General features: G+C 35.2%; 1 protein-coding gene across 1 annotated transcript in view; it reads left to right on the top strand.

Moving 5' to 3' along the window:
• The first annotated feature begins 327 nt into the window (after positions 1-327).
• Positions 328-21,983, top strand: part of LOC144450227 (histone-lysine N-methyltransferase EHMT2-like) — a 148,885-nt gene continuing 127,229 nt past the window's right edge. The window contains exons 1-2 of the mRNA XM_078140819.1: positions 328-620; positions 7,142-7,237. Of these exons, the coding sequence (XP_077996945.1) occupies positions 582-620; positions 7,142-7,237 (135 nt within the window). The 5' untranslated portion in view covers positions 328-581. The remainder of the gene's footprint in view (positions 621-7,141; positions 7,238-21,983) is intronic.

Genomic DNA, 21,983 nt, shown 5'->3' with positions numbered 1-21,983 from the left:
CCCCACAGTTTAATCTTTAACATAACTACCATGCAACCTGGTTGAATTTTGTTCATGCTTGGAGTCCCATTCCCCCCTCTCATAAATCCATGCAAATCCAGTGGAAAGTATTTCAGTTGCATGATTTCAAACTGTCAATAAAATATTTGTGTGATTTGCCCAAACGCACACTCAAACTCATTTGGAAGACTTCAAATCTGGCGATGAACGTGTGACGCTTTCATCATATTCACATTGAGCGAAGAGGTCAACGTTTGAAAGTGAATATGAATATGAATATGTTTGTAGCTTCGCACGCGTGGTGGAGTGATGGTATAAGAACAAACGCGCGTAACCTCTGACCGGCTGACTAAAAAGATATGACATCACCGATCTTCTCATTGGGTAATAGTACACACTGTCTTCCCCATCCATTGATAGGGAACTGGTAACGTACGCCGTTTGCCGATCACGTGTCCACAACAATATTTCCGGGTTAAACAGTTGACCTAATTTCCAAGGACCCGGTGTGATGATGGTAGCCTGTGTGGTCGTCTTCAAGTTTGTAAGATTTACTGCGTTTTGAACAGGGTCAGGGTGAAATGGGAAATATGAAACTCAGTCAAGAAAAGAGGCCACGGGTAAGTGTCTTTATGATGTTAGGATTTGTATTATGTATAACTATAAACACACACTGCAGGTTTGTTGTGAATGGCGATGAGAGCGGCAACTCGTGTACAACTTTGTTCAACTTCTAAAACTTATACAGACAGTTTGTACCGTCCATTCCTTTTATGCTAATAAAGTAAGTGTGCAAAATATACGCGACACACAATAAAACGTATCTAGGAGAATATTAGCGTAACGTTAGACCATGAACGTTGGCGAGAGATATCTCCAACGTGTACTGGTACATTTAATACTAATCGTCATGGCGTGATCGAATGCAGTGGACTTGTACCCGTAGTACTTACAATAGCCTAGATGGACTTAGCTACATTTCAGGGGAGTAAGATTTGTACCTTAGTATCCCATAATATCAGACGCACCTTATGAAACACTTAGAATATTGAACTTGTTATAGCCATTCACCCATAACATGTCTAACGTTAACCTCACCTCGTAAGGTCAGTAAATCACCAGTCACGTGAAACTGGGTCATCTGGGGTCAAAGCAGGACACGACTGTTTATTGTGTAACTTTACTCGTGTGATGTTTCACATACATGTATATCGTTCTCGATATCCTCTGCATTTCACAATTTGTAGGAGAGTGTGAATGTCTGAACACGACATGAAAGGATTTACTATGAATAAGTGTGTAGCAGGAATGTAATCATTTTGAAAAGGGCCAATGAAAATTTATCACATGATTTTGTTGTTTTTGGATTGAGTAGTCATAAAGTGCAGCTTAAAATTATCGCTACTTGATGATGTAAAATACTTAGTAGGTACTGAGGTAGTTGCAGGGTAAATAAGTAAGGGATCGGTCAGTTTCTTCGGCCGGGGGGTGGGGGTGGGGGTGGATTGGTGGGGGGGGGGGGGAGTCACCCTGCTTTTGAAATTGGCAGGGGAGTCATGCTGTTTTGAAAATTGTGGATGGGGGGGGGGGGGGGTCACCGTGTTTTGGATGGTGATGAAATAAAAAAGTCTGTGTCTACAATGGCATATAGCCTTGTCTGAAATGTGGTACATGTACATATTTGTTTTTGTCCCTGTTTCTTACATCAGTTCTTTAATATTACTTGACGTAAGAATTCAAACATAACTATACGTATACATATACATATATTTAATATCTAGCTACCACACTAGTTACAGAACATGTCATATAAATGCTTGGCTGTTTCACAATGAATGCTTCACTTACATTGTACATGTATATTGCACTTTGGGACAAAGGTGAACTTCAATGTTTTTTTATGGTAATCTTCATAGATAGTTTATAAAAGAAGTTAATCTAAATTATTCTACTTGTCACTATGAACTTGTCAGAATGGATTAATACACTTTCTATTTTGGACACTACATGTCATTGACACTACAAATCACCACATCCCATCAGATCCCAGTTTCTATTTTATACACTAAGTATGACCACCTAAATTTCTCTAACATACCGTTGACTTTACTATACATACGATATTAATACCTATATACTTCTTTACTTCGATATCTATACTTCCAAACTAGTTAGCAGATTCAGCTGAAAGTTAATGGGGATGCATCATGGGATGTGTAGATGAAAGTGTATTCACAACATGATGATCCCATCAGTGATATGCAAATTAGGTGTAAAATCTCAATTTGGGTCAAAAACTACATGTTAGACTCGTCAGCTCGAAAAAGCAGACCCCATTTTAGACCAAAGGGCTAGAAAACGCACGCCAAAGGGCAGCACACATATGTATGTCATATAAGGGGAGTAGCCTCCCCCAATAGATAGACACATACATACATACATACATACATACATACATACACACACACACACACACACACACATATACATACATACATACATACATACATACATACATACATACATACATACATACACACGCACACACACACACACACATACACATGCATGCACGCATGCACGCATGCACGCACGCATACATACATACATACATACATACATACATACATACATACATACATTCATACAAACATACATACATACATACATACATACATACATACATACATACATACATACATGTAAAATGATGTTGTTTCACTTTTTATGATTAACTGTATTCATCCAGTCATATTGTGATGGATGCAGGAGATTACACCACGCTCTACAGACAAGATAACTTTACTTTACTAAGTTACAAACTGTTGCCGTAATAGTATACATAGATATAGTTGTGATGTCAGTCAGTAGTGTAACCTGTAAGTAGTTTTTACAGCAGAATTTCTATCTAGCAGTATATCTTTCTCAACTAATATGAACTTTATTGCACTTTGCCAAAATAGTTCCAGGTTGATATACAGAAAGAGTTGTAGTTTGATTTTAGTTTAGTCTATACTGTAATTTATTAATGCATCATATATTCAAACACCACATGTTACATTGACAAATATTCAAGTTGTATTCTTTTTTTAATGTTTCTGACATGAAATTTATCAAATGAACATAATATCTTTAGAGACATGTAATACAAATATTAGAGCTTGGATCTTTTGTTAAATGCCTTTGGTGTAAATATACAATCAGCACTCCGCTATGCATAATGTTTATTATATCCTTGCATTGAAGGCATATAACCCAAATATCAAGACATTATTATTGATATTTACTGCTATGCTATCACCACTCTCTCTGTTACAAATTCTAAAACCATTGTGTTCAGTAGAATGATTACTATGTATTACAGTTTGGATTTTGAAAATCCTAAACTCTTTAACTACATGTACCCACACTCAGCATACTGTTAGTAACTGGCAAAAATGTAATTGTGTGTGGTGCCATTCACAGTACTTGTATTATTTACCATGAATCTTATTTTTGAGAAGAATAACATATATCATATGAAGATATAACTACCACAAATGGTCTCAGGGTATAGCTTGGCACTTTATCTGTAAACAGGTTTATTAGTTATATTAGCTATGGTGTGAGAATGTTTATGTGGATTTAAGTAAAACTAGGGATGGTCTTTGGTTTAATTATTATGCCACTGTACAGAAATGAAGGTGTAACTGATGGACACTGGACTACACCTTCAATGTGATAATTTCTCACAAAATGGAGGCATGGCAGTTTAATAAACTTATCCTAGATACTTTAAAATCCATATCACTAATATCACATTCTTAATTTTATCTGAGTTTAAAATGAACTATGAAAAACACCAGCAACATTGATTGTGTCTAGTTTTTAGCACAACTGAACGGAGGTTCAGTATTGCTATAGTGATTGCGCGGCATCTGTTTGTCTGTTTGTCTGTCTGTCTGTCTGTCTGTGTGGATGTGTGTGTAAACAACTTACAGTCAAAAACCGCTGAACCGATTGCTATGATATTTGGTGGGTCAGGAATTGAAAGACAAATGAATAAACATTTGTGAGAAAAGCACCTCAAAAGTTGGTGTTTTCAAAATTACTTGTTGTAACTACATTAGTCTAACCTGAGCTCTGTACTTCTGACTGCCTAGAATCAAGTAAAGCAGCAAGTTGCCATAGACTGTTCTACAAAAGTTGATCAATTATTAAAGCTAAACTAGCTGCAACTGGAATTATTTTTTGGAACTGTCATTTCAATATAATGACATTCATCCTGAAAAGTATGTAATTAACTATCGGTAATTGTATAAATGTGAGTCACAACATAATAAGAGGTAGGAGAATACACAATTTTGGTTCGTCAAATAAACTGTCACTCACTGCTACTTGTGTAATGACTGGTAGTTGCTTGCAAAATTCTCACTCTATAAACTACTGCGATACTGTAAGTATAAAAGAATATTATGGTATTCCTTAGTATAGAATACAGTAGATAACAGGGTATGGGCTTTGCATATAAATTACTGACCATTAAACAAGTTACAGTCAGTGGTACATACAGGTAACAAAAAATAACCCCCCCCAAAAAAAAAAAAAAAAAAAAATTAAAGAAAGAAAAAAGATAGACGTTTCAGACCATGCCCCTTTAACGGTTCCAATCCAGAAAAGTGGTGTTACTGGAGAAATGAATGTATTTTTGTGAACTTTGGATGCACACCAATATTATTAGTTTGCCCATTGAAGACTTAAAAGGAACCAAGAGTCATTATGACTATACAAATTGTCATCTAAAACCAAAAAACTCTCAGGAAATACAATTATTTCATTGAGTGGTGTTCCCCTTTAACTCATTTTTAGCACAACTGAATTGATAAGGTTCAGTAGTGCTGTAGGGATCGCTAAGTATCTGTGTGTGTGTGTGTGTGTGTGTGTGTGTGTGTGTGTGTGTGTGTGTATGTGTGTGTGTGTGTGTGTGTGTAAACAACTTAAATTAAAAAACTGCTAGACAAATTGCTTTGATATTTGGTGGTCATGTTACTTCGATTGTCTATTTGGGAAATTGTTCAAATGAAAATGATCGCATCAGAAATGTGCATTTTACATTTAGAAATGTGATTTGTTGTATTACAAAATGCTTTGACTTCAGCCTGGAAATGTAAGATTCTTGTTTTATTGATGTAATGAAATCATTAAATCTTTTATGGGCTACTTCACATGTCAGTGTCAGTGGCGTAAAGATTAACATCTGTTTAAGGTTGCTTGGCAACCTAGGCCTGTTAAATATCCAAAAGTGAAGTCACATGCTAAAATATTGATACCTCACCCATAAGCAACCTCCAATTGATGGCGTATGTGGGGAATGTAACAACAGGGTTGGGTAGGCAAATTAAACATTTGGCAGGTAAACACATACATGCTAAAGCTACTACAATGTAGACTATACTCATAGCAATAATGAATTAGTGATATATATATATTGTACAATAACATCATTGGTATAAGGCAAGTGGATAGATGTGCTGTCATGATGGTTGAATGTTTAGAGTGGCTGGCTAGGAATCTGCAGGTTGCAGGTTGTAGAGTCATGATGGTTGAATGTTTAGAGTGGCTGGCTAGGAATCTGCAAGTTGCAGGGTTGAGCCCATTGCTGGCATTTGTTTCTGAATGACTAGAGTTCTTGGGTAAGATTTGAACCACAATTGCGCTTTGGTTAACCTAGCTGTATTAATTGGGGACCTGGTAGAATAGATGTTGAAATGTGAATGCTTTAATCCCATGCACTTATAGAGGCTGATTGTATGCTCCCCAGGGAGTTGAGGAAGTAAAGGGCCATTGTGCCACTATAGGTCTGTGCCATGGAGTAATAATTGTAAAGCTCTTTGAGGATGTGATTATTATAGATTTGTGCTATAATGCCATTGTCACTAATTTATTTAAGTACATCTATCCATTTAAAGTCTGTAGTCTTGGTTACCCAGCCCCTTGCCATTGAGGGAGCTACTCCCCCTCCCAGCAGGCAGTTACACCCCCCAGCAGGCAGCAACACCACCCAGCAGGCAGCTACAACCCCCCCCCCCCCCAGCAGGCAGCTACACCCCAGGCAACTACACCCCCTGCCCCAGCAGGCAGCTACACCCCCAGCAGGCAGCTACATCCCCCCAGCAGGCAGCTACATCCCCAACCCTGAAACAATAAAGTCTGTAGCTGTGAAATGGTTTGGTGTAGTACAGTGACGTCATATATGAATACATATCTTGTAAATATCTAAATGTATCTGATGACATGGTCAGTTTTAAATTTCCTCAAACTTTGTAAATATGTATAATCATGTAATTCTTTAGTCTGTAAGGTACACCGTGATGGGCCGCCCTCACACATCAGAGGCCAGTGAGGGCGGAACATCATGACAATCTTACAGTCTAGTAATTCTTAGAAACCATAACACAGATACATGTGTTAATATTCTAATTTACATAGAGTATGTGTATATATCAGTTGTCCATCATCAATATAGCTTTTTAATGTTACATGTGTTAGCATTGTGAATGCATTACAAATGTTATAACGCACATTCAAGCAGTTCAAAATGTTTTTAGCATTGAGCTTTTGATCTGTCTTGTTGACGATCTTCATCAGAATGACTTTCATTGTTACAGCTAAAATATTAATAAAGTGGCCGTGTGGATGAGAATTATGTATTTATTTTGGCGTTTTAATTGATAATACAATTTTACTGTGTTTTTCTACTTTAACAAATAATGTGAAATAACATATTATATACCAAGACCTTGTTTGTAACTCATTTGATTACAAAAAGATGCATAAAGTGTAAAAAGTTTGTTATTGTACATTTAATTACAAAAAGTGTTATTGTATGTACAATAACAAACATTTTAGACATATTTTATTGATTTTCAATTTACTGAGTTACAAACAAGGAATTGGTAGATATTATTTCACATTATTTTTTTTTTCAATTAGAAAAAACAATTGTTGTATAAATTCAAAATTCAAAATAAATACCTAATCCTCATTAATTTGGTCACTTTAACACTGGGTTTGCAGTAAGCATATTTTTAATGTAATGTTGACATGATTTGTGAAACTGATGTAAATTAGTCTAATCATTGTACATGTTTTTTTATATTAGGATCTCATTGATGCTGTTAAAAGTGGAGATATAGAGAAGGTTAAATTCTACTTGAAGAATGGTTATGATGTCAATTATGTAGATGAAAGAGATTGGGTAAGTGTATACTCAGTACATAAATCAGATCATTGCCTATAAATGAATCATTGGTAAGTGTATCAATAAGTAGCTCATTGCTCATAAATAAAACAATATTTAGTTGCAAAACAACATTGATTGCAGAGTGGTTGACATAAAGATAAGATGATTACAATGGAATATTGACAACAATAGCTAAACAGGCACTAACGTTAAAAATGTTTGCAATTATCAGTTTTGATAGAAAACTACAACTTTTTGTGCCATAAGTGTTTGCCTATGTCCACGATAATTATTTATATTTAGTTATTCCTGACAAGTCTTTGCATCTTTAGTCTATGCATTAGGTGATACCACATCTAAGGAAAGACTTTAAAAAACCTTAAACTAAAAATGAAACAAAATAAAACATGTCATGGTAAGACTTGAACACAAAACACACTTGTGATCCAGTTAAAAATAATGTTTTTGTCCAAAAGATATTGCCCACTTTAAACAATAAAGAACAAAAGTGAAACAAAAGTACTGTAACATTAAAAATGGCGCCGGTCAATGGCGCCGGTCAATGGCGACACGGTTATGCGAGCTCCAGTTATTTTGTATTTACTCTCACTTTTATTTGTGTGTTGCATGTCAGCATTGCACAAGTATGACCGTGAAGAGTTACTTCACATCAGGACAAATGTTGGTGAGTGCCAGAAGGATGGTTATCCTATTTTAGACATTTTAGAACATATTCCTGAAGTCTCTAATGGTGGATGTAGGAAAGCCAACAATAACACGCAACGCGGGCGAAAACGTGGAAAACGTGGTGGTGCGTTAGTGAGATTGCGTCGACGTTCCCAACGCCCTCCGCTACCGAGCATTATTTTGGCAAATGTTCGGTCCCTTTCCAACAAAATTGACGAATTGAACTGTTGCTTGGACGCAAAAAGAGATTTTAGAGATTGTAGTGTTTTCTGTTTTACGGAAACATGGCTGAATGAATCAATTCCTGACTCAGCTGTCCAACCACCTGGGTTTACAATATTCAGATGCGATCGGTCATTCCAGCGTTCAAATAAGGTGAAAGGCGGCGGTGTGTGCTTCATGATTAATAACGCATGGTGTACCGATGTTAAAATACTCCAACAATCTTGCTCTCCCGAACTAGAATCACTTACCATCAAATGCAGGCCACTCTATTTACCTCGGGAATTTTCCTCTATTATACTCACTGCTGTCTATATACCCCCAAGGGCTAATACTGTCTCAGCTATCAATCAACTGTCAGATATAATAACACGAAGTGAAAATCAGAATCCTGGATCTTTCTCCATTATTACTGGAGATTTTAACAGGGCCAATCTGAGGAAAGACATGCCGAAGTATTACCAACAGGTTACATGCACAACTCGTGGTAGTAACACACTGGACCACTGCTATACAACTATCAAAAATGCCTATCGTTCTATTCCCCGTGCACCTCTCGGCAATTCAGACCATTCTACGATTTTCCTTGTACCAGCTTACAGACAGGAACTTAAACGTTGCAAGCCTGTGAAAAGATCTATACCCCAGTGGACGGATGATGCCATTGAATGTCTCCGTGCATGTTTTGATGCGACTGACTGGGGCGTATTCAAAGAAAACGCAGCTGATCTTGACGAATATACAGAAACTGTCATTCATTACATTAAATTCTGTGAAAATATTTGTATTCCAGTAAAAGCGATGACCAAATTTCCAAACGACAAGCCCTGGTTTGACAAGAACATTAGACAAAAAATCATAGCTAAACAGGTGGCATATCAGTCGAAAGACGATCAACAATACAAAAAGGCCAAATATGACCTGCGGAATGCAATAAAACAAGCCAAACGGGCGTACAAGGATAAACTTGAAGTCAATCTAACAACAAGCAACACAAGAGATTTGTGGCAAGGTCTTCAACGAATACTGAACTACAAGTCTAAATCCAAGTCGGATACTTTGAACGATCAAAAACTTGCAAACGAACTAAACATTTTCTTTAGCCGCTTCGACAAGCAAACTGTTCATCCTAATATTGACATGTCTGGTTCTGGGGCCTTTTCGGTATCGGACGATGATGTAAGGCACATTTTTGCGAAGTTGAACGTACGTAAAGCAGCTGGCCCAGATGAGGTGTCACCTCGTCTATTACGGGCTTGCTCGAGTCAACTTTCATGTATCTTCGCTGACATTTTTAATAGGTCTCTAAGTACTAGTAAGGTTCCTAGTATATTTAAAAAGTCAATAATCATACCTGTCCCTAAGAAAGCCACTATCTCCCAACTCAATGATTACAGACCCGTTGCTCTAACCTCAGTTGTAATGAAAGTATTTGAACGTTTAGTACTGAAAGTTATTAAATCTAGTCTCCCTCCTTCATTCGACCCATATCAATTTGCTTACCGTCCAAATCGTTCGGTCGAAGATGCTGTGTCTTTGGCCCTTCATTATGCGATCAACCACCTTGAAAAGGTAAATTCTTATGTCAGAATACTTTTTATTGACTATAGCTCGGCTTTCAATACCATAATTCCAGCAAACCTTCACAACAAACTACTGTCTCTTGGTCTCAATAGTTCTCTATGCAATTGGATTTTTGACTTTCTATCAAATAGACCCCAGGTGGTTAAGACGGGTTCTTTCTTTTCGGAACCAATCATTTTAAATACAGGTGCTCCCCAGGGCTGCGTTCTTTCTCCCATGCTGTATTCTCTCGTTACCCATGATTGTGCCTCATCCGCTAGCGATTCTTTGATTTTTAAATTCGCTGACGACACGTCAATTGTGGGTCTTATTCAATATGACAACGAGACAGCATACCGAGACCAGGTGGACAGAATTGTTGGTTGGTGTGCCGATAATAACCTTGAGTTGAATGTTGATAAGACAAAAGAAATTATCGTAGATTTTAGGAAAAAGAGAATGTATCACACACCCCTGAATATTCATGGAAAAGAGGTAGAAATCGTAGATACGTTTAAATTTCTCGGGTCACTTATCTCAGAGGATTTAAAGTGGGAGAAAAATGTTGATCACATTGTAAAAAAGGCCCAACAACGCATTTTCTTTCTACGCCGTTTAAAGAGCTTTGGTGTCAGTCAAGCTATTTTAAAGAAATTCTACCGGGCTGTGGTTGAGAGTGTTCTGACATTCTCAGTCACAGTCTGGTATGGAAACACTACTCATAAGGATCGTGCTAAGTTAAATAGAATTGTGAGAACGGCATCACGTATTATTGGTATAGGACTTCCATCTCTTGAGTCACTTTTTAATTCACGCGTCACCAGGAAAACAAAATCTGTAATTAAGGACATAAACCATCCAGCCCACACATTGTTCGAACTGCTGCCCTCTGGTACTCGATATAGATCAATCAAAACCAAAACAAATCGCTTCAAAAATAGTTTTTATCCTTTGTCAGTTCGTATTTTAAATGATTCGTAATTTGTCTTAGCGTTTTAGCGTATATGTACATATTTTCCACTTTTAATAGTTATTCATATCCACACTGTTTGTGTTTTAACCGAGCTACGTATAACCAAAGCGAATTCCATTGTATAATTTTATACTTATACTTATGGCAATAAAGTTAATAATAATAATAAACATGTATTCTATAATGTGAGATATCTTGTCGGCGGAATATGTAACTTGGATTTTGTCATAGATGTGCTATTGACAAATCACCGTCATTGATTGACAGATGTCATTGACTGAGCCATGTGCATTAGAAATTGTGTGACAATCTACAACAAACAAATCAAATTGTCATAACTTATAGTGCATATTGAATGTCAACATTTTAAATGTACGATCGGTTCTCTTACGTAATCTTGGGTGACATTCAAATTATGGTGAAAATTCTGGTCATGAGATCACTATAATACACATGATCAGTTTCCCAAAGGACAGAGATGCTGTGTCTTGTTTTTACATTTTCTGAAGCCAAAAAATGTCAATAATTGGTCGTCGACTTGATGATCAAGAATACAGAACACTTGTAGAGGTATGTTGATATTACTGTGAGTCAAACTATATTTCATTGATCTGATCATAAGTGAATAGGGATAGGATTCCACTAATGACATTTCTACTGAGTGTACATTGAAGACCAGACACTTGCACATTTCGTGCACTTTCTGGATTAAGAAGATTTTCATTGCATGAAACTTGAAAGCCTTTCACGAATCCATAAATAGTAGAAAGAAAGAAAGTAATCCTTGCCATATTGTAGTGTCAGTACTCTTACCCCCCTCCCCTCCCCCCATTAAAATTTGACACTCCCCTTATGTGATCTAAAGTTATGAATCTTTCCATCCAAGAAAAGAATCCTTTCAATAGTGTAATGACTGCCAAAAAAGTTTTATTCCGTTATGTACTGAAATGTTTACATCAGTACATCCAGTAATAGTAGAAAGACTGAAAGAAAGAAAGAAAGAAAGAAAGATAGCTATGCTTGCCATATTACAGTGCCAGCACTGTGAAGGCCCCTTCTAAATATTGGACCCTCCCCTTATGTAACCTCAAGTTATGAATAATTCCATCCAGGAATAATAGATGAAAAGAAAATAATTCTAGCCTTTATAGTGTAGTGACAGCATTCTGAAACAACCCCCCCCACATCAAATTGACCACTCCCTTAGATATCCACATTTATTTATCTGTGCAATGAGGAATTGTGTATATATATTTTAGGGGACAGGGAACTCGATGATTACATGACCTTGTCGATTCAAGCTCAGGGTCATAGTCAAAATTCAAGGTCAACTCAATTTGTCAAATTTATCGAAACATTCATCGATACTTTTCTGTATACTTCCATCAGATATGACTGGTAAAGCTGTAAGACAGTCAAGAAAAGAGCCAAACATAAAATCTTTCCGAAAAATGTGAAAAAAAGTATATATGAAGTTGTTTGTAACAGAAAGCTGTTACCAAGACAACTGCTGTCAATATTCACAGGTGTTTTCCCTAACTACCACCAAGACATAATGTGTCAGGCTGCAAATCGGTCTCAAATAGCAAATTATATAGTTTTTTTGCAGCAAACACGTATTTTGGCTTTGTTCGTAACAAAATTCTGTTCCAAAGACAGCTGGTATCGAGATCTGTGATTATACCAAAATATGTAAATACTGAATATCTCATGGTTCCGAATTGCTTTAGATATGATGGAAGTGTCCATATATAGGTTTTAGAGTACAGGCAAATCACTTATCACAAGGTTGTTTAAATCCAAGGTCAAGGTCATAGTCTAATTACAAGGTCATCTCAATTTTACACTTTTTTTCAAAACACTCACATAAGTTTTTTGCTATAAACTACTGCAGACATCAGATAGTAAATCAGATAGCAAATTATATAGTTTGTCATAATTTTTGTAGCAATGGCATATTCAGGGTCAGCTTACTATGGGGTAAGGGAATTGTCTAGAAACAGGTTCAGAAAAGGAATGATGCTGTATAACCAAGTACTAGAAAGATAGCTATTCATACTTTATTGACATCTAACAAAACTCCTACAGATCACACAGAAATGAAGGTTTATATAGGTTTTACTACATTCCATACATATTGGGGTGAATTTGATATTGACCTTCATTTGATTGGTCAATTAGGAAAATATAGGATTGGTTAGTAGAGATTGTTTAAACTTGAGATTAACTAATTTGACCGTTACTTGTTTGGCTATGTAAATTACAGTTAGGATCCTAAATTTGACTCAAGCTTGGTGTATATTCAATCTCAGTGTATATTTCATTCCCGATACATATATTACTTACAAAAGTGTGAGATACAGAATTATGCAAAAAAACTGGCAACTCACAGATACATACATTTGGGTGGTCATTTCACATTTTGAGGCGTTACATACTCTTCAAGGATTTTTGACAATACTTCTCTTGTTGATTCTAGATAGTATTTGTGGTGTCTATTGATTTTAGTCTGTAAGGAAGTTGTTTGTATATTTTATTTCTTACTACGCGAGAAATCATTCATCTTTCTGATTAGTTACATTTTTAGCACAACTGAACTACAATGAGCGGTGTCTGTCTGTGTGTGTGTGTGTGTGTGTGTGTGTGTGTATGTGTATGTGTGTGTGTGTGTGGTGTGTGTGTGTTGTGTGTGGACGACTTAAACTCAAAAACTGCCAACCCAATCGCCTTGGTATTTGGTGGGGACATTACTTGTGGGATCTAGTTGGGAAATTGTTCAAAAGAAAATGAACACATCGCAGGTGTGTGATTTGGGTCAACAAAATGTGATTTTTGGTCAAAAACTGAAACTCAAAAACTACTGGGCAGATTGGGCTGAAATTAGGGTGAAACATTCTTCAGGATGTTTTTACTAAGAAATATTCATGATATGATGGTCCAATTAGTGATATGCAAATTAGGGCTAAAAATGTGTCTTTTTGGTCAAAAATCTGTAATTCCAAAACCACTTAGCAGATTGGGTTGAAATTTAATGGGAATGCATCAAACAAGTCAACACCTAACATAAAAGAAGACACACCAAGCAAAATACCAGTATCAACTATCAATGTGAACACATCATTAACAAGTAACAACAAAGAAGACATGTTACAAACAATCATTGAAATGATAGAAGAAAAACATGACAAATACATTACAATGATCACTGAACTGGATGAAAAAATGTCAACAAGTCATAATGACATTCTCAAGAAATTTACAGATGTCACAAAAGATACCAACAAAACAATGCTTGAAAGGGAAATGTTAAAGAAGAACAAAGAGATAGAGAGTCTAAAAGAACAGTTACAGAGTGAACACAAACTGCTTGAATCTACTAAACAATCCTTACAGAAAGAAGAAGAAGAAAATGCCTGGAAAACTTTCAAAATTACCACACTTAAGGATAATCTTCAAAGGAAAGATGCAGAAATTGAGAGACTGAAAGTTGAGCATTCCAAACAACAACAACAACAGAGCCAGACTGACATACTAAATGCACAAGAACAAACCAGGAAAGATGTACAGGACTTTAAATCAACCATAACAGCATCAATAATGACAGAATTCCAACAACTTCAAGAAAAGATAGATACATGTTTACCTGAACAAACAAGTAAACAACACCAACAATGGACAGTTGTATCTAAGAAGAGAAACAGACACCAAACGGAAGATTCAACCCAAGAACAACTCACTACAGCAACTGAAGCAAACAGTCCAATGCAAAGTACAAAAACATACAGCTACATAGTGCAACAACAATCTCATACACCACAAGGAAAACAAATTAACAAGAAACCTTCTACACCAAACATGAGCAATAAACGACCATTCAAAGTAAGAAGAATACCACAACAAGTAGAACACTTAATCATAAGTGACTCCCAATCGAAATATATACAAAACAGATATCTTGCCAAGAACCAGATGGTCCTCACTTACAGTGGTGCTGAAATATCTGACATCAAAAGAGTCATTGCTGAGAACGACTTTCCACAAAGTCTGAAAAGTATTACTATCAATATAGGTGGAAATGACATCGACAGTAACAGAGACCCTAAGTCAATAAAAAGTGAAATACAAGATTTACAAACTGAAATACAGCAAAGGTATCCGAGAACACAAATGTTTATGTGTGGTCATCCCACGCCAACACTGGAAAGAATCAACAACCAACACAATGAAAACAATAAACAGTTATTTCAGGAGTAATAAATCAAATGCCATATCATCCATAGATATGGATAACATAACACCTAACATGTTAGGAAGAGATGGTGTACATCTGAATATTGATGCAGGAACTCATGCTTTCATCAACAATATCAATACAAAAATCAACAGCTTGTATCCACTAGAAAGAAGACCAAGAACAAAACAATATGATAAACCAATATACTCAACTGACCCACTAAATCAAAATCGTAATGATCATCGCCAGGAAAGAAATAGAGACACGAGAAATGAATACTACATGTATGACAGGAGAGGACATGAAATGTACACAATGTCTCCAGAAAGACATCACAGTAATACACCTGGATGGCAAGATGGATACAGAGAAAGAACACGGTACTGAATCAACTTAAAATATAAATAATGACAGTACAACGTAAAAGAAATAGAAAAAACATTAATACAATGACATCAAGTTACCTTACAATTGGCCACTGGAATACAGCCGGTCTAAGGTATAACTACAAACCCAGACAAGGAACTATAGACAACAAAACAGAAAGTTCACTAGACATAGAGTCACAAATCAAAGACTACCATATATACGCAATGGCAGAGACATGGCTGAATACTGAAAGTAAAGAACTCATTCCACAACCAAAGGGATATTACACATACCACAGCATTAGACCCAAAAACAAGAAAGCATGGAGGTCATCAGGAGGAATCAGCATTTTCATCAAGAATAGTATCAAAGATGGAGTCAAGATTATACCAACTACAAGTAAATTCTCACTATGGTGTAAAATTAATAAAGAATTTTTCAACCTTGAAAAAGACATTTACATATGCACAACATACATACCACCCCAAAATTCCAGTTTCTACAATGATAATGACTGTAATCCTTATGAAGAAATCAACAAAGAGCTACAACAATATAACACTCATGGACATATACTTATACAAGGTGACTTTAATGCGAGAACGAACAACATTGATGATGTAATTCTTGATGAAGAAGACAACATACATATAAACATTCCACTACCAGACACATATACATATGGCAAATCAGTCAAACGACGAAGAAACACTGATACATGGAAAAATCAATTTGGTGAAGAACTAATACAACTATGTAAATTAAACCATCTACAAATACTCAATGGACGGACATCAGGAGATTGGTCAGGTCAACTCACATGCTATGGTTATCATGGTGCAAGTACAGTGGACTACACATTAGTAAATGAAGAACTACTAAAGTATATCATCCATTTCAAAGTTGAGAAACTTCATCCATCAAGTGACCATTGTCCTATCAAAACTATCGTCAAAATACCAAAATACCGACAAACTACTGATACCAATGTAAACCTAAAACCTGCACATCAAAGCTACCAATGGAATGCAATGAATAAAGAAATATACAAACTATACATGAAGACAAAGGAAAGCGAGGATATTGTGACCACATTTACAAAAAATAATACAAATAACACAAGTAATGAAATGGCAACGAAATTCCAAGAGATGATACATCAAATAGCAAACATATGTTCCATAAAGAGGAAATCAAAGAAGAAGACACAACGAAGGAAAATGAATTACACAGATAGACAGTGCAACCTGAAGAAACAAGAACTGAAAACGATTGCAAATATGCTACAAAGAAACCCAACAGATGGTACACTTAGAATAATGTACTACACCAAGAAAAAAGACTTCAGGAAATATGTAAAACGAATGCAGAAAGACAAACAACAAAAAATACTATCACAAATAGAGCTTGCAGATGAAAATGAACATGTACAAGATTTCTGGCAGAAGATAAATTCTATCACAAATACCAAAGAAAACAACAAATTGAAAGAAATCCCGCACACTATATGGACTAAACACTTCCAACAAATTGGCAAAAATAACACTACCACACCGGATAGAATACAAGAAATAGAAACACAACTAATACAATTAGAAAATGAAATGGAAAACAATCATGAATTAAATAAACCAATAACACTATCAGAAGTGGTACAAGTGACAAGATCAATAAAAAATAATAAAGCAAGTGGACCAGACGGCATTCCAGGAGAACTAGTAAAATACAGCAACATCAAAGTTAAACAAGCACTGACACAAGTATACAACAATGTACTAGATACAGGAATCTATCCAAAAATATGGAATACCAGCGTTATAACCCCAGTACACAAGAAAGGAGACAGGACAGACACAAACAACTACAGAGGTATTTCAGTTGGTAATGTGATAGCTAAATTATTTAGTATGATCATTAACAATAGAATATCAAACTATCTGGAAAGAAATAACATCATCCACCCAAACCAAGCAGGTTTCCGACGCAAACATAGAACTATCGACCATATTCTTACACTGCACACTATTATAAAGAAATACCATTCAAGAAATAAGAAAATCTACTGTTGCTTTGTAGACCTCAAAAAGTGTTTTGATACAATTTGGAGGAAAGCACTACTCTATAAATTACTATGTAACAACATCAACGGAAATGTATACAACATAATGAAAAACATGTACACCAATATGAACTTCATCGTGAAATTAACTGACGTGATAACAGAAAAGTTCCAAATTGATAATGGAGTTAAACAAGGCTGTCCACTAAGCCCGACATTGTTTAATATCTTTGTAAACGATTTCACTACCGGACTCGCAAACATTGAAACAAATGCACCAAAGCTTAATAACAAAACAATCAACAGCCTGTTGTATGCAGATGATATTGCATTGATGTCAACATCCTATGAAGGAATACAGAATGCACTGGACTACCTTCATCGATACACAACAGACTGGCGATTGCAAGTAAACACAAACAAAACACAAATAATGGTATTTAGAAAATCAGGATGCAAACAAGATACAAGACAATTCAAATGTGGCTTGGAAGAAATAAAAACTACAGAACAATACACATATCTCGGTGTAACATTCAAGACAAATGGCTCTATGAGCTCCACAGCAACCAGATTGTCAGACAAAGCCAGCAAAGCTGCAAGAATCCAGTCACAGATATATTCGACAAAGATAAACAGTACTAAGATAAAGGAAAAACTCATGAATACAACACAGCTACCTATCCTGACATATGCTGGCGAAATATGGGGTGTTCTCCAAAATCAAACAACTTGGGACAAAACAGAGACAGAAAAATTCCATCTACGTTTTTGTCGCCAAATATTAAATGTCAGCAACAGAGTGAGCAAAATAGGATGCAGAATGGAACTTGGGAGAGAACCACTGATTAGTAGAATATACTACTCAGCAATAAACTATTACAAATACCTCAAGACATTAGACAATAACAACTTAGCCTATTATGCAATGAATGACATGGAGAACAATGATTACACAGGTTCATGGCTAACTACCTTTGAACACAATATACAATTATATAACAGCAAGAATATCAACAATTTAACAAAACAAGAACTATACAACTCAATTAGACAATATTATATCAATCAATGGAATGAAAATAACAAAAGGGAAAACTCTAAGTTACGTACATACAACAACTTCAAAAATTCCCTGGAACAAGAAGAATACATTAAAGTAATGAACAATAAACAACACATCAAAACAATAGCCAAATTTAGATTAAGTTGCCATCAACTTGCCATTGAGAAGGGTAGATATACAAAACCAAAAACACCAGTAGAAGACAGACTATGTACACATTGTAAAGAAATAGAAGATGAAAGACATCATCTAATTCATTGTAAATTATATACAAAACAAAGAGAAAAAATGTTTAGTATTATCACTACCCTCAACTCAAACTTTATAAACTTAGATAGAGGAGAGCAATTTAGATATATACTACAATCAAAACATAAGGATATTATAACCGCTCTCTACATATACCTGGATGATACATGTAGTCAATAGACACACACTAGAACTACTGTATACTTTAATATTTATATTTCATAGATCATTATTAACTTTATTTTGTTTAAATACCAAATTAGAAATGTAAAATTTTCTAAACGGCTAAAATAAAGTGTTATCTTATCTTATCTTATCTTATCTTATCTTATCTAGGGATGTAAGGATGAAGAAATATTAAGCATACAATGATTCCATGAGTGATATGCAAATTAGGTGTAAAAATGTTCATTTTTGATCAAAAAGTTATATCTAAAAGTACTTGGTCAATGAGTCTAAAACTTGGTGAGGTGTTTCTGAAAGTGTTATTCTGCGGATTTTCCTCAAAATATTTTCACAAAATTGGCCCTAAAACCATGACTACGCACTTAGCAACAACCAAATGGCAGTATATTTTGGTCAAATAACAACATCATCTGGTAGGCAAGTGAGTAAACATTCAAAAAATGTATGCAAATTCCCTAGCAACCATGACCACGCCCATAGCAACAACCAATGGTGGTGTATTTCACAGAGAACAGGGTTCTTAGACAAATGAATAAACATTCAAAAAATGTATGCAAATGTGCCTAGCAACAAGACCACACCCATAGCAACAGCCAAATGATCACATATATTGCAAAGATTACAACAGGGATTAATAGACAATTGAGTTAACATTCAAAATTGACTTTTTAGAGTTAAAAAGGTGTTCAGCCTGTTTTCGGTTTTAAAAATGGGGGGGGGGGGGGGTGTCAGTGACCTTTTAGTTGGCCCAATGGACAAATGTATGTATTTGTAAGTTTTGGAATCCCAGATTTATTGTATCATATTGGATGTGCCCAGATCATATTCATTGTTAAATGTATTTATCGGGGCTGGACTAGATTAGTTGCTTGACAACTATTTTCATTTCCCCTGTCCCGTTAGTTATTTATATAAGTATTTATCTGGTAAATGTGTTTGTAATGAGTATTATAAACTTATTATCATAATATTATCAGCTTACATTCTTCAATTTGTAGTCACTCTCATACCATTATGTGCAATACAAATATCGTCGTTGCAGTGGAGGGGTATCATATTGACACAGAATACCTCTCGTAAAACGAGATAATCATTGTTATGTTTCTTGTGACTGACTGACTGAATGTATGTATGTATGTATGTATGTATGTATGTATGTATGTGTGTGTGTGTGTGTGTGTGTGTGTGTGTGTGTGTGTGTGTGTGTGTGTGTGTGTGTGTGTATGTATGTATGTATGTATGTATGTATGTATGTATGTATGTATGTATGTATGTGTGTGTGTGTGTGTGTGTGTTTGTGTGTATGTATGTATGTATGTATGTATGTATGTATGTATGTGTGTGTGTATGTATGTATGTATGTATGTATATGTGTGTGTGTGTGTGTGTGTGTTTGTGTGTATGTATGTATGTATGTATGTATGTATGTATGTATGTATGTATGTATGTGTGTGTGTGTGTGTGTGTGTGTTTGTGTGTATGTATGTATGTATGTATGTATGTATGTATGTATGTGTGTGTGTATGTATGTATGTATGTTTGTATGTATGTATGTATGTATGTATGTATGTATGTGTGTGTGTGTTTGTGTGTATGTATGTATGTATGTATGTATGTATGTATGTATGTATGTATGTATGTATGTATGTATGTATGTATGTATGTATTGTGGATACTGATAGAATATTGTCAAATGATGTCAAAAATTGTACTTCAAACCATGTAAGGTAACTCTTGTTTTAAGCCACTTTTAGGACCTTGGCATCCTGACTAATTAGCCCCTTCAGCTTTGCTGTTGGAGACTTATTATAGTTACAGTATCAATAAACATACTCTTCAAGTTGAACACCACATGGTGAAAGTATGCAAGGATAATGTCATCTTACGATAATTCAAAATATATCAAGTAAAACCTTTATTTATTGAGAACTTAATCAGAAATGTTTGTATTATTGTATTCATAATTATGCTTCAAATGAGTACTTGTGTCACCAAGGTAGCACATCCCTTTTATGGAATGAAGTTGGCCATCCCCTAAAGAAAGCATGCCTATATTGGGTTCTTCAATAATACAAAACCTCTGTACTCAGCAAATGTCAGTTTCTACATTTCATATTTTTTTCAAAGTAAATTGCTTCTAATGATGAAGTCAATTGTTGACAAAATCACAAGTTTACGCTATGTACCGGTACCCCTGTTTATATTTGTAAGTTACAGATATTAAAATAGACTTTGTGAATATATTCATAGCAACCAGATATTTATTTCCCCTGATGTTGTAAATGTAATTTTGTTAAGATATGACTCATACAGTATTTGTAGTTGATATGATATAATCATATCTGATGTATGGATAATGAACCAATATGGTAGCCTAGGTATAGACTATGTAGAGAATAGTAGACACATTCACTTGTACAGAGGATAGTGTGTGTGTGTGTGTGTGTGTATTTGTCTGTATGTATATTTGTCTGTATGTATGTATGTACACATGTATGTATGTATGTATGTATGTATGTATGTATGTATGTACATTTGTATGTATGTATGTATGTATGTATGTATGTATGTATGTATGTATGTATGTATGTACAATCATGTATGTATGTATGTATGTATGTATGTATGTATGTATGTATGTATGTATGTATGTGTGTATGTATGCGTGCGTGCATGCATGCATATGTATGTATGTATGCTATGTATGTATGTATGTATGTATGTATGTATGTATGTATGTATGTATGTATGTATGTATAATTGTGTCTGTCAGTCTGTCTGTCTGCATGTTAACTTTAGGGGTAAACTGTGACAACAAATAAAACAGACAAGATCTATTTTCCTTTCAAAATAATAACCATTTTATTCAACATTCTTGGTAACTATGGTAACTATAAAGTAGAAATTTCAGAGTGTTGTTACCTTTGTATTAAAGTAAACTATAATGTGGAATTGAAAGTATCAAATTAAAAAAAATGTGTAAAAATAAAATATCCTCATCAAAATAATGCAATGAATGGTTCACTTCATAACCAAGTTATCTCCTGAAATTGTCTCCCATATAATTTTATTTATTATTGACATACATTGTATTGCCAGTGTACGGTACAGTATCATTGAACTTTTTGTAAAATAGGTTGAATTCTTTCCAGT

This window comes from Glandiceps talaboti, chromosome 19, assembly GCF_964340395.1.
Source record: "Glandiceps talaboti chromosome 19, keGlaTala1.1, whole genome shotgun sequence".
Lineage (NCBI taxonomy): Eukaryota > Metazoa > Hemichordata > Enteropneusta > Spengelidae > Glandiceps > Glandiceps talaboti.
Note: the sequence above shows the minus strand (reverse complement) of the source record. Positions and strands in the feature narration are given on the sequence as shown.